The sequence below is a fragment of the Chelonoidis abingdonii genome, chromosome 4, assembly GCF_003597395.2.
Source record: "Chelonoidis abingdonii isolate Lonesome George chromosome 4, CheloAbing_2.0, whole genome shotgun sequence".
NCBI lineage: Eukaryota > Metazoa > Chordata > Testudines > Testudinidae > Chelonoidis > Chelonoidis abingdonii.
This window is the reverse complement of record NC_133772.1, coordinates 113,634,961-113,648,190: the sequence shown is the minus strand read 5'-3', so window position 1 is coordinate 113,648,190 and position 13,230 is coordinate 113,634,961. Positions and strand designations below refer to the sequence as shown.

General features: G+C 43.3%; 1 protein-coding gene across 16 annotated transcripts in view; it reads right to left on the bottom strand.

Moving 5' to 3' along the window:
* Nucleotides 1-13,230, bottom strand: part of NRXN3 (neurexin 3) — a 1,449,735-nt gene that overhangs the window by 889,018 nt on the left and 547,487 nt on the right. For 15 of the 16 annotated variants that reach the window (XR_012655819.1, XR_012655820.1, XM_075065588.1 and 12 more), the window contains one exon: nt 13,168-13,194. The exons of the other annotated variant lie outside the window; for it this stretch is intronic. Coding sequence is in view for 13 of the 15 variants with exons in the window: in XM_075065588.1 (XP_074921689.1) it covers nt 13,168-13,194 (27 nt within the window). In the remaining 2 variants the exon portion in view is untranslated. The remainder of the gene's footprint in view (nt 1-13,167; nt 13,195-13,230) is intronic. 16 annotated transcript variants of the gene reach the window in all.

The window sequence follows — 13,230 nt, the reverse complement described above, 5'->3', positions numbered from 1 at the left end:
AGAAAGAAAAAACCCACACACATCCAAAAAAGCCATTAAATTAGGTTTGAATAAAGACTGGGAGTGGATGGGCCATTACACAAAGTAAAACTATTTCCCCATACTTATCTCCCTCCCCTCCCCACAAAGTTCCTTATATCTCCTTGTCAAGTGCTGGAAATGGGCCATTTTCATTACCACTACAAACAGTTATTTTTCTCTCCTGCTGACAACAGCTCACCTCAACTGATCACTCTCTTTATAATGTGTATGGTAACACCTATTGTTTCATGTTCCTTGTGTGTATAAAAAATATATATATATATCTTCCTTCTGTATTTTCCACTACATGCATCCGATGAAGTGAGCTGTATCCCACAAAAGCTTATGCTACAATAAATTTGTTAGTCTCTAAGGTGCCACAAGTACTCCTAATTTTTTTGCAGATATAGACTAACACGGCTACTACTCTAAAACCAAAAACCTTTGTAGGCTTCTTTGTATGACTCACTAGAAGAACCAAGAGTCAGTGATCTGAAAAGCCTCCCAAATCTCCCCCTGCACCACTAGGTAGTGTTCAGATGCTTCAATGATGGGAGGAGGAGGCACAGCTCAGTGCCTGGACCGGCAAGCCATGGGGGGCAGCCTACCGGTTAATGTGAAGGGGCAAGCAGGCAGCTTTTGGTGGCATGCCTGCAGGAGGTCTGCTGGTCCCACGGCTTAGACAGCAATTTGGCAGCAGGGACGCCGATGGCCCGGCACCGGCGGACCTCCTGCAGGCATGCCACCGAATCCATGTGACCAGCGGATCGCCCGCAGGCATGTGGCTTAAAGCCACCTGCCTGCTGTGCTTGGGGCAGCAAAAAACACAGAGCCGCCCCTGACCTTGAGGGTGCCATTTAGGGATCTGGGGGCAAAAATGTGTCTGGGGATTGGTCCTGCTTTGAGCAGGGGGTTGGACTAGATGACCTCCTGAGGTCCCTTCCAACCCTGATATTCTATAACCCACGGTATGAACAGTGCAGGAAAAGAGTTCTAAAGTATGGTGGAAAACAATATTTCTTGCTGACTTTGTTCTGAACGGCAATGATGATTTAAGAAATACTCAGCTCCCTTCACCCACAAGGACCCCACAACACAGAACAGCACAACACAGTGAGTAAAACTGCCAGGGTCTATGGGCTACACTGCATGGAGGTGACATATTCCCATTCCTTTGTGGCATGACAACATACAATTAAACATGGCTGGAGGCAACAGCAGCCATTGTTCCCACAGCAAACAAGGCAACCAGGGCCTATGCTTCCCACATTGTGGCATCAATGCTGAGATAATCCTATTTTTGGATATGGTCTGTATTGGATGGGAGATCTCTAGGATGTGGCAGAAAGTGATGCTGGCAATTCCACAGCTGGTGCTCCTCCCATTGTGATATGGGAGTGCTGAACTCCTGGAATTTCCATCTTTAACTTGAGATGTAAATCCAATATCCTGTTACTTGTGGGCGTGGCACATTTTTCAGCAACAGGAATTTGGATTATGGTGCCCTGGCCCAATTGCCATTTGGGTAACTGTATCCTGCCTACCTAAAATTCTACCTACAATTTACTTAGATTGGGTTTCCTCCTGCCTTTCTTGTACTAAACTGTCAGTCAAGGTAGCTACCTGTGTTCAACTGATGTCCTGTTCCACAATAAGGTGGCTCCATTTCAGGTAGAGGAAGTGATTCATGTGTCTATGACTATTAAGAACTCCTGCAAAGCCCTTGCCTCACACCCACTGTGCACCTGACAAGACACACCTTACGAGACTATTGAAAAACACTTGAATGATATATAGCGTTTTATTTGAGAAACAGCGTGTAGTCATGTTGTTAAAAAGTGTAATGTGGTCCATAATTACAGGGAACAGAGATAACCCATTTGAGTGTTTACTATTAAGCACACTAAACATGCTAACATTCTTTTAATTTTTGTTGGAAGTGTTTTATGGAATTCTCTGCATTTTGTTGCATTTTTTAGGGATAAAAAGTTCCATAATCTTGAATTATAACACACACCCCTGGAATGCTCTGTGTTGCATAAATTATGCAAACCCATCCCACTGGGTACAAATTTTGTCTACCAAAAACCCTGTGAGCCAGGTGCAATGCCTTCAATGGTGCAAGTGAATGAACACTGAATGAGGTAGGGTTCCTATAGTCCTTCATTAGTTAGATAAAGACTGGGCAAGGTAGTGAGGTTAATGATGTTTATTCCTCTCTGGATTATATCTGAGCGTTAAAGGAATGGTACAAAATGGGTTTATGGCTATTTCAAACTATTACAATAGAAAAGATAATGTATATGTGCCATCAGTGCCCTGGACTGGAATCAATCAGTGTTTCAACTGTGTGTCATATACCCTATACTTCTCACAGGTACCAGAAATTCTTCTTCTGTTCAGGTAAAAAGGATCTGCTTTTTAATACAGCAAGAGGATTTGAGTACTATCTCCACTGCCAGCAGGCAGTTCCAAGCACCCATGGTATGCAACATCATGATAGATGTGACATCCTAAGCAGCCATAGATTTGTTACAATATTTCAATCCTTTTAGCAGTTTTCCCCTTATGTAGTTCCAGAGATGTTGCAAGATCTGTAGAGGTGGGACTATGGAGAGAAGCCCTGCCATTGGCACTCATTGACCAGCCAGCTTAACTTCAGTACCCAGAAAGATAATGGAGCAAATAATTAAGCAATCAATTTGCAAACACTTAGAAGATAATAAGTAACAGTCAGAATGGATTTGTCAAGAACAAATAGTGTCAAACCAACTGTAATGGGGTCTGCACCTGTTTCTCATAAGTGCCCCCTTTCCTGCAATCACAATTCTATTGAGCGGGTCCTCAATGACTCAGCCCTCTGGTTGAGCCACATTCACAGTCCCCCATTTCGGGTAATACAGTCTCAGGTTCTTTTCCCAGTCCTGGTATGGAGCCATATCTCTAAGGATTCTTCCCAGAGGCCCTGCCTTCTTAAGCAACCCAAATGGGGCCCAACTCCATACCCGCAGCTGGTGTTCTTTCAGCAGTCCTCACTGGACTTAAGTCTGCAACCAGACCATTTGGGACTACTTCTGTGTCCTCGCCTAGTCAGGCCAGCTTCTGGGCTCAGTCCCCTGGGGCTCAGTCTGCCTACACTGATCTGTGCGCAGTCCTGATGCTCATTCATCCGGCCAGTCTTTGGCAGTCTTCCTTGGGCTCAATGCTGCCTGCAATGAGCTGTTCATGCTCCTACCAGCCAGGCAGGCACCTTGTCTGGACCATTCTCATTCTCCTCCTCCCCACCACCCCCCACAGCTCCAGGCAGGAACTGAACTTTCTGCTCTGCTGCTTGCCTTTTATATGGCCCTTCTGGCCCTTGTTGGTCACTCCAGCAGCCCCTCTGATTGGTTGCTTCTCTGTAGTCATTCTAGGCTGCCTGGAGGACTCCTCCACTACTCTATTCTGCAGCAAAGTGACACAGGAGCCTAGTACGCCCCATCACACCAAGCTAATAGCTTTCTTTGACTAGGTAATAACCCTTGTGGATAGGGAAAAGCAGTAGACGTGTTTTAGTAAGGCTTTTTATACTGTCTCACATGACCCTCTCATAAACAAATAGGGAAATACAACCTAGATGGAGCTACTATAAGGTGGGTGCATAACTGGTTGGAAAACTATTCCCAGAGAATAGTTATCAGTAGTTCACAGTCAAGCCGGAAGGGCATATCAAGTGGAGTCCCACAGGGATCAGTTCTAGGTCCAGTTCTGTTCAATATCTTCACCAATGATTTAGATAAGTGCATATTGATTACACCAATGAAGTTTGCGAGCAGTACCAAGCTGGGAGGTGTTTCAAGTGCTTTGGAGGGCAGGATTAAAATTCAAAATGATCTGGACAAACTGGAGAAATGGTCTGAAGTAAATAGGATAAAATTCAATACGGACAAATGCAAAGTACTCCACTTAGGAAGGAACAATCAGTTGCATACATACAAAATGGGAAATGACTGACTAGGAAGGAATACTGCAGAAAGGGATCGGGGGTCATAGTGGATCACAAGTTAAATATGAGTCTATAGTGTAACACTGTTGCAAAAAAAGCAAACATCATCTGGGATGCATTAGCTGGAGTGTTGTAAGCAAGACACAAGAAGTAATTCTTCTGCTCTACTCTACCCTGATTAGGTCTCAGCTGGAATACTGTGTCCAGTTTTGGGTGCCACATTTCAGGAAAGATGTGGACAAACTGGAGAGAGTCCAGAGAAGAGCAACAAAAAATGATTAAAGGTCTAGAAAACATGACCTATGAGGGAAAATAGAAAAAACTGGGTTTGTTTAGTCTGAAGAGAAGACTGAAGGGTGACATGCTAACAGTTTTCAAGTACATTGAAGGTTGTTACAATGAGGAGGGAGGAAAATTGTTCTCATTAACCTCTAAGGGTAGGACAAGAAGCAATGGGCTTAACTTGCAGAAAGGGAGGTTTAGGTTGTACACTAGGACAAACTTCCGGTCAGAGTGGTTAAGCACTAGAATAGGGAGGTTGTGAAAACTCTGTCATCTTAGACCTGTCAGAGATAGTCTAGATAATACTTAGTCCTGCCATGAGTGCAGGGGACTGGACTAGATGACTTCTTGAGGTCCCTTCCAGTCCTATGATTCTATGATTTTGACACGTTGATAGCAGCCAATAGCAGTACTGGCCACAGTTCCTCTACACCTTGCCCAGTTTGAATAATGTTTTGAATTATTTAAACTGAGCTTCTCCGTATGGAAGAAAGAACAGCTGACATACCGGTCAGAAAGATGTCAGCATGCTAACAGGTTCTTAATAGGCAATTAAACGTGAACCCATGCTTATTCTAAGTCTCTCTTGTGGTAACAGTTAATTAGCATAATAATATCCCTGTTTTGTTTTATGCTTACCGATGATTCTGTTCATTCAGGAGAGAATAGAAATTGTAATTTACCCCTTTGGATTCTGGAAATAATTATAAATGTACAAGTGATTTGACCCCTATTCATGATCAGGCCTGGGTGCTGTGAAATCCACTGAGAGGAAAAGCTATTTTGCCGTAATGAAGTGTTCACAGATGACTGTTTAACATCATAGCCACTGAGTGCGTAGCAATTTCATTGGGAAAATGACTCTAGGATTTTCTTAGGCATCCTCACTTTCCACATTCAGAATGAAAATAATTTTCAGTGTATTGCACTTTCTGCTGGCTAAAACAATGGGGTAGAGAAATATAATGAACCTTCACTGCTGATCAAAAATTCCTGCAGCAAGTCAACAGGATTCCTTGTGGTGTCATAGGTTTTCCTGAGGATTTTCATGACTGTGCCAGCAGAATATGGGAAATATGCCCAAGACAGATCGTTCAGGGGGTGACACGTAAGAAAAACGATTATTCCTAGGAGGGGGAATTTTTCAGTGGAGATAGTACTGGTGAGAGGTTATTATTAAAGTTGTTTCTCCACAGAAGGGCACGGGCAGAGGCAGTGGAAGCTTCCTCCACACACCACACAACAACATGCCTCACCCTGACCCAAAGGAACTTTGGGAAAGAGGGAGGTCACTCTGTATGGCCCATTCAGACGTTGGCCTCTCTCATTAGACTGCTAACAAGTGGGCAAATTAATAGCAACTGTGATTCACATACTTGTCTTACTGGAAAAACTCTAGGTATTTCTAAGGTGTTCCCTACTATGACCTCACAGGCTCCCCTCACAATTCATTTCAGAGGCTTCTGATCAACTGACCTAGAATGTTTTTAATGTAAGCTTCCATCCTCCCTCTGCCACCACAGCTCACCAGCTCTTCTTTGCTCCCTGATGGACATTTTCTAGAAGCAGAACTGTCTATCAGACAAGCTAGCCTTGCAATGCAAAGAACAGGCAGGATGGTGGGCTGTGGTGACAGTTACAGTGTAGGCCACTAGTAGGACAGGCTAGTTGTTGCTCCAAGACTGCCAAGAGTGAGAAGAATGAGAAGTGAGAGTGAGAAAGTGTCTCCCAGGATCTTTTCACTTCTCTGAATATTGTCCAGCATCTGCGCTCTCAGAAGCTGCTATTTTGATTTTAATTTTAATATTGTCAGTAGGTTAACGAGTTCTCCCTTTTGGTGTCTTTATCCAAGAATCAGTACATTAGCACCACTTGTAAACAGCTGGCTTCCTGATCCATCCATCGGTATATCAGGTCTCCTAGACTCACAGTGCCTTGAAAGAAAGACAGGAAATGAAACAAGAGAGAAATAGCTCTCTGATCATTGTTTGCTCGACAGAATTTGAAGCAGTCCAAGAGGAGCCAAAGGCTTCATTATAACTGCAGAATAACAGAGGCGTTGCTTTTTCAGACCAGCAGTGTGATGCCCTCAGACTCTGATGGAATACAGTTGCTTTCTCAGGTAAATGCAACTGATCACAGCTGATCTGAGGGAAAGGCTGGAATGTGGACATACATGAATAATGTGGCCAATGAACTGAAAAGCAAAGTTTAGGAGCTTCTTCCCCCCCTCCACCCTTTCCACTTCTTCCAGTCAGACGGACTGAAATCCTGCAATCATTGCCATGGGAAGGTAAGCAGGTCAGCCCACTTTTCCTAGAAAAATGTAGTAAGGCAAAGACTGTGCCCTAATGACTGATGAATAAGGTGAAGCAAAGTCAGCCAACCACCTGGTAAAACTCATATCCAAGGCTCACAGAACCATTATTTGACTCTGGAATCTGCCACTCTCATCTTCCACCCCTTTCCAATGTATGCCAGGCATCATCCACCGCATCTTTCTGGCTGGTTTTTGGTATATGGGGGATCTATCCATCTAGGTGCTACTTTGGCACCCAGAACCCCAGCAGTTGATTGAAGTGCTGTAATTAATATTTAGTGATGAAATACTAGTTTTCTATGCTGGTTTGGATATTTTATTTGGCTATCTTGTCTTCATGCCCTCCCAAACTATTTTTGTCTTTAGTTACACTTTCAGGCAGGGCTCTGAGTCTGCAGAGACTTAGATTTTTATAAAGATAAATATATTCAACTGCATTCAGATTTCCAAAGGTGGCAGAGGACTTCAGAAAACCAGAAAGAGTTAATAAAACAAGGAAGATGACAAGTGTGTTGTGTAGACTGCCCAATGCGTTTCCCAGGAGTGATGACTGTCAGACAGTCAAAAGGGTGCATTCCATCTGGGTCCCAACCCTATAATGCAGTGTACAAAGGGATTGAGGGGGACTACATTTTAAACAGTGCTGTCCTTTAAAAACAAGTGACTTTAGAAAACCCACTGAACCCTCTTCCTCAGCTCTGGAACTGACAGACCAGAACTGCAGCCTTTCTACAGAGGAAAACAATACTACCTCGAGGGCCATTAATCAACCTCTGTTAACCAAGTCTGGGCTAACTGGAATTTGGTAACTCAAGGCTATACCAGAATTTTTTAGATCAGATTTAAGGCCTCCAGCACATTAAGTGACATGAGGCCTTTGTACTATGGCAAAAAATGCATTATAAAGTTACTGCTTTTTCTGACTTTACATATCAGTCTTTTGTTCTTTATTGTTTAGTATTAAATCTTATTCCCAAGGGATAAAACAACAATGAACTATGCCCCTAAAATGAATTATAGCACAGCAGTATTCAGTATTCTCAGTCCTTGCAGTACTGGGGTAATTAAAGTAACCGCTAAAGCCTTCATTTGTTAAGAGTTCTGCATCCAGTAATATGAACCACTACGGCCTCCTCACCAGCTACTCTGGGTTCAGAACTGCTGAAATCGCTGTGATCTGCCCCAGAATTTATTGCCAAGGGCAGCTTTCAGGGTGGTGAGGCATGCTCGGTGCTGATTAGTGTCTGTTCTGTTTTTTTTTAACCATGCTTAGTCTCATTAGAAAATGCCCTCCTTGGGCTCCTCCTTATCGAAATTAAATACATGCATAAACACCCTCTTCTTCCCCACACACTACGTCATGTTTTTCCAATGTTTATGTCAATTTTCTGCTCATGAAAGTGCAGGGTTGATAGGACTGAAAATCCACCCCATATCCACAGAACAGGTACAGCTAAGATGGTGGCAGAGCAGTCTTCCTGCACACAGAACCCACTGCCTTACCCCTGCCCTGGAGGGCCCCAGAGAGGAGTCCAGTCTCCAAATGCTGTGCAAACCTGGTCATCTCTGTTGAGACTGCCAACTGTGGGCTTTATCACATGGATAACTGTCCGCTTTTATCTGGACTGAGGCTAATACATCACCTCATGCAGGCCACCAAACAGCCTTCAGATGGTAATGGCTTTCAGTCGCTACACACCTGGGCAGGATTCAAATTAGCAAGTCGGAGCAAAAGGCTCCACATCCTGTTACCTTGTCACAGAGGAATTTTTCATTTAAACCTGGAATGCTACCAGAGGATGGCAGAAAGAATCTCTTTTTAACATGACCTCTGAAGAAGATACCATTCAAAAATACAGCTTCCTTCCTGCCTTCCTTCCCACACTGCAATGGTACCCTTGGGCTGAACTGGCACTTGAATACATGACTTCCAGCCCACAGGTGAGAATGCTATCAGCTAAGCTGTTCAGACACTAAATCTCCTAAAAGTAGCTGCAATGTTACAGTACAACATGCTAATGACTTGTCATTATTTCTCAGTCTGTGTTAGCATTAATTTCCTCCTGGATTACATTAAATTGGCATTAGGAGATACTAACGTCACAAATATGATGGGGACATCTAAGCATATCACCTCATTTTACAGATAATATTTTCTTGTTAGAGCATTATTAAGCTTTTATTAAAATGACAGCAGATTCTCTAAGAAAATAGAGAAAGGCTCGTAGTGTTACAATGTTTTGATTAGATTTGGGTTAGCATGGTTGCACATTTGTTTATGATAATACAGTGAGAGAAAAGCTCTTAACATCTCCCGGAGATTCATGTATCACAAGCTCCTGCTTTATGTTGCTACATTGGTGCTTAACAAAATGAAACTTTGACATTATGGAAAATGGAATTTAACGGGGCACTAAATACAACACAGTCTGCAGGTCTGGCCTCATGTCTTAGCTACCTACTATTGTCAGAGGTAGCTGCACAATTAACTGGACTCCTAGCAAGGAACCAACCATGAGGCCCCTAAGAAACACAGGGTCTCTAAGTAGCAACTGAACTATGAGATCTCTCCCTCCCCTCTGTTCCTGCTACTTGAAATGGAAGAAAAAGTAGGGTCATAGGTTGCTGAGGCTTCAAGACCCACACAAATAAATGGGCCTTTGGGAAATGACTTGCTTTGCATGTTCTAGTAAGACATGAAGGCCTCACCATGAAAAGTCGAGAGACAACCCAGCAGTGTTCCTTGGATCAAAGACGACTACTGTCTCAAAATTATTGCCTCCTATGTTAGTAACACCCTCCTCCTTGTCTGTGATCAGAGACACAATGTGGGAAGGTGGGAGATATGTAAATGAAGCCAGGAAATAGGAAGCAAAAAATAATCCAGAAATGTCACTAACATGAGGGCTTCTGCACCCTATACTCCAAAAGCTACTATACCTGAAATATATGCAGTGCCATTCCTGAGGCTTCAGCTTGACTAGACACTGAAGACTAAACCCCTAGGAATGAGAGATGGTCACCAAAAAAGAGATGCAGAATGCAAGGATTAGAGCACACTGGAGAGGTAAAGAAATACTGGATAGCGTGGCACAATAGATGAAGAACACTATAAGGGCTTTCCTACCTTCCTCATAGGTACATTGGCCACATCAGGAGGCTGGATACAAGAGGAGATGGACAAAAGAGCTGTTCCCCTTGGGAAAATCCTGTGTTCTTATGTTCAAAGTTCAGTCCCCCTTCATTTTTAAAAAAGTTTGTGTTTGTACAAGCAGAAACATTTGACAGGCAGGGATCTCTCCTTCAAAGCCAGACAACACAATTGTTCCATCTGTTAGGTCTGTGCTGAGAAATCACTCTCACAGTTTCAAACTCTGTGATCTGAGAAACCGATTCTCATCTTGCTTTCATTGGTGTAACACTACAGACTTTAATGGAATTACCCCTGATTTAAGTGAGATAAGCATCAGGCACTTTAGACTTCAGACTTCACCAGTGGAGGTCTTTCCAAGAGTGAAGCGAGAGAGTGTTTTTTAAAGTAAAATAGATACGTGAAAAGAAGAACATGTCCCTGTAAAACAGGATACCAGATCAATCATTCCACCCTACAATTTGGAGGTATGAAAGGGATGAGGAATGAAGCAGAGTAGGAAAAATGGAGCGGTGGAGGGCAGAACATGACATTAGGAAATGTGAACAACCTACAGATGCAGCAAAGTAGCACAAAAGCTCTCCCAACCCAAAACCATCCTTCAATGAACAGAAAGAGCAATGAGAATCAAAGTCCTTACCTGTCACTGCATGCTGGAAGCCTTGGAGGCAGCATGAGCTGCAGTGCTGTCTGTGACCATGCTAGTAGGATACCCAGGCCACATCACTTTTACTATTCCATGGGATCTCCCAACCACAGCTCTGTTTGCTTTTAAAACACGATCCAGGTCTCCTGTGTTCGGTAAGCAATGGTGACTGCATAATCTGAGGCCCCTCAACTGGAAAGGAACCTTATTTCTTGAGCTCACTCACCCTTAAACCCTCTCCTCACCTCAACACACATGCATGTCTTCCCGACCTCTGAAATGTTACCCTGAATCCAAGCAGGGATTCAGGCTACACACCCAGAATATTAATCAACCTAAGAGGCCCACACCTGGGAGACCCACAGCCATATCTGTAACTCCCCATGCACAAATAAATCACCAGCCTCCTACAAGGATGAGCTTTTGCTTTTGCTGTTGCCTACGCAAATTGAACTTAGACATAGAACAGGGATATACAGTTTCCCCACTAGTCAGCTCCCGTATGGTTCCCTTCCAGTAATTGGGAGGGACAGACAGCCTGAGTCTTTCCACCATGCCAGCGGTGGAACAAAAAGGAAGAAGAAGAAAAAACCTAACAAAGCAGAAAATCATAAAAACTAAATTAGGAAAATCCAAGTTGTTTTAAAAATAAATAAATAAAATCTTTGCCAGAAGAACATATTTAAATGTGCAAAAGTCTAGACTATTAAAAATTCATGAAAGCAAAATGATTTAGAGAGATGCTGACGCTGGTGGGAAACTGACACAAACCGCTTGTCTGATTTCTTGTGTCTTTTTTTCTCTCTTTCCTTTTTTATTACTACTAAAGGACATTAATTTGCATGAAAACAGAATCTTTGTTTCCTCCTCTTGCTGCTGATTCCACACCTGAAGACAGAGCCCTTTCTGGGTGACACTGTAGGAACCAGCCATTCTCAAATAGGGGTGTGGCTAGGGAGGACACCAGATGCTACCTCTGAGACCAGCGCTCAGGGCACACTAATAATGAGCATGGGACAAGTTTCTGGATGGATGGGAGGAATAAGTAGCAAGGAGCATGGAAAGTTTTGGGAAACAAAAGATCCCATTTTTATGCAATTATCCTTAGTAGTGCTGGACCGAAACTGGCAATCTCATTTTGCAGCGATTCAGGGAATATTTTTCCTGGCCTGGTTTTGCACCCCTTGAATACAATATTCAAACTAACCTAAAAGCTCAAAAGGAAATTCAGACAAAGGCTCCATGTTCCTCCTGCTTTCAGATCCATGGAGCCAGTCAGTTCCACATGGCACTGCATAGCATACTGAGGATACTAGCCAGCCCACATCCTGCACACATCTCTGTGCAATCCTGCTCCATTGCAGACTGACATGTGAGGGAGCTGCCAGTTACCAGGAGAGGAAACAGGTGTGCCATCTGCTCAGGTGTATATCATCCCCTGCTACATCTGCACACCTCCCCTTGGTTTGGGCCAATACCATATGTGAAACAATCAAATGTTGTATGGTTTCCATCATTGCACCTGCACAGAGAGTCCCAACTGAAGGGAAAGTAGCAAAGGGAATGATTCCCAGAGAGAATCGCCATTGCTGCTGCTGACTGTTGTTTCATTGCTGGTTGCAAACTACTTGTTCACTCCAGAGGACAGAGTCTCAGGCGGTGCCTCCTGGCACAGCCCCTGGTGCTGTTAGAAAACTCAGCCTGAATGAAGTGACCCTACATAACTTGCTCCTTCCCTGGCCTCCCACTAGCTTGGATTGGACAGACTATATAGCTCAAAGGATGAAGCCAACAGAGTTTAGAAAAACCCACCAAGCCAGGTTTGCCTTCTTGGCTTCTGGTACCTCTAGAGCAACTTGTTAAGCATTCCATAACCCCCCCTGCAAGGAGCACAGCACAGAAGGGCCACCAGTTCAGAAAGGAATTTTGTTTTAATAAGAGATGATTGGCTCCAAAATCCAGATCCACGTTTTGTGGCCTGAGGCCCATACTTATTTCAACAAGTTCTAAACTCACGATTTTTGAAACATGGCAGGAGAGGCTCTCTCTGTTGCACTACAGAGTTTCTGGCTGTGATGTGGTCTTTAATGATTACTCTTTATGACATTCCTAAGCCCCCTTCTGTCTCACACAAACTGAAAGGGACCCAGAGTTAGTCCCTCAGATAGAATTTGTCACAGAAGTCTAGCGGATGAGGTGACCTGCAGGTGATTCTCATAAGAGTCTGAGATGCTACCCCAATGCTAAAGGCTTCTCCCCCCACCCCAAAAGCCCACCAGCCCCCTTAAAAATGGTATTGAAGAAATATCAGATTAAGCAGCCACCACTGTGTCCTGAACATGTTTTATTATAGGGGTGTTTTTCAGGTAGTGGAGAAGTGTATACAGTACCTGTTGTTACCTTTACGTGTTCTCTAAATATCTCTAAAGGCATTTCCCAAAAGACAACAGGTTACCACTGAAACACATTTTCAGCTCATTCCAATGCTCAGGTGCTTTTCTGCAAAGCCATGAAATAACAGTTCATCTCCTTCTGAGAGAAACCTCACATAACACATTTGCACACAATCACCACGAATCCTTCCCTCCTCCCCCAGCCCCAGATCCCACCCTCTCTTTGATTTTTGTATTTAAAAAACAAATAAGAAAGGGAAAAAGAAAGAAAGAAAGAAAGAAAAACAGCTTATAAACTAGCAAAGGAAATAAAGTTAATTTCTTTTTTTAATATACAGAGAACAAAATGAAACTTGAGGGAAAACTTACTGGCGTTACAGTTTATCCTGATACAGTCTAGATGGGGAAAAATAAATGAAAGATGAAATTGCA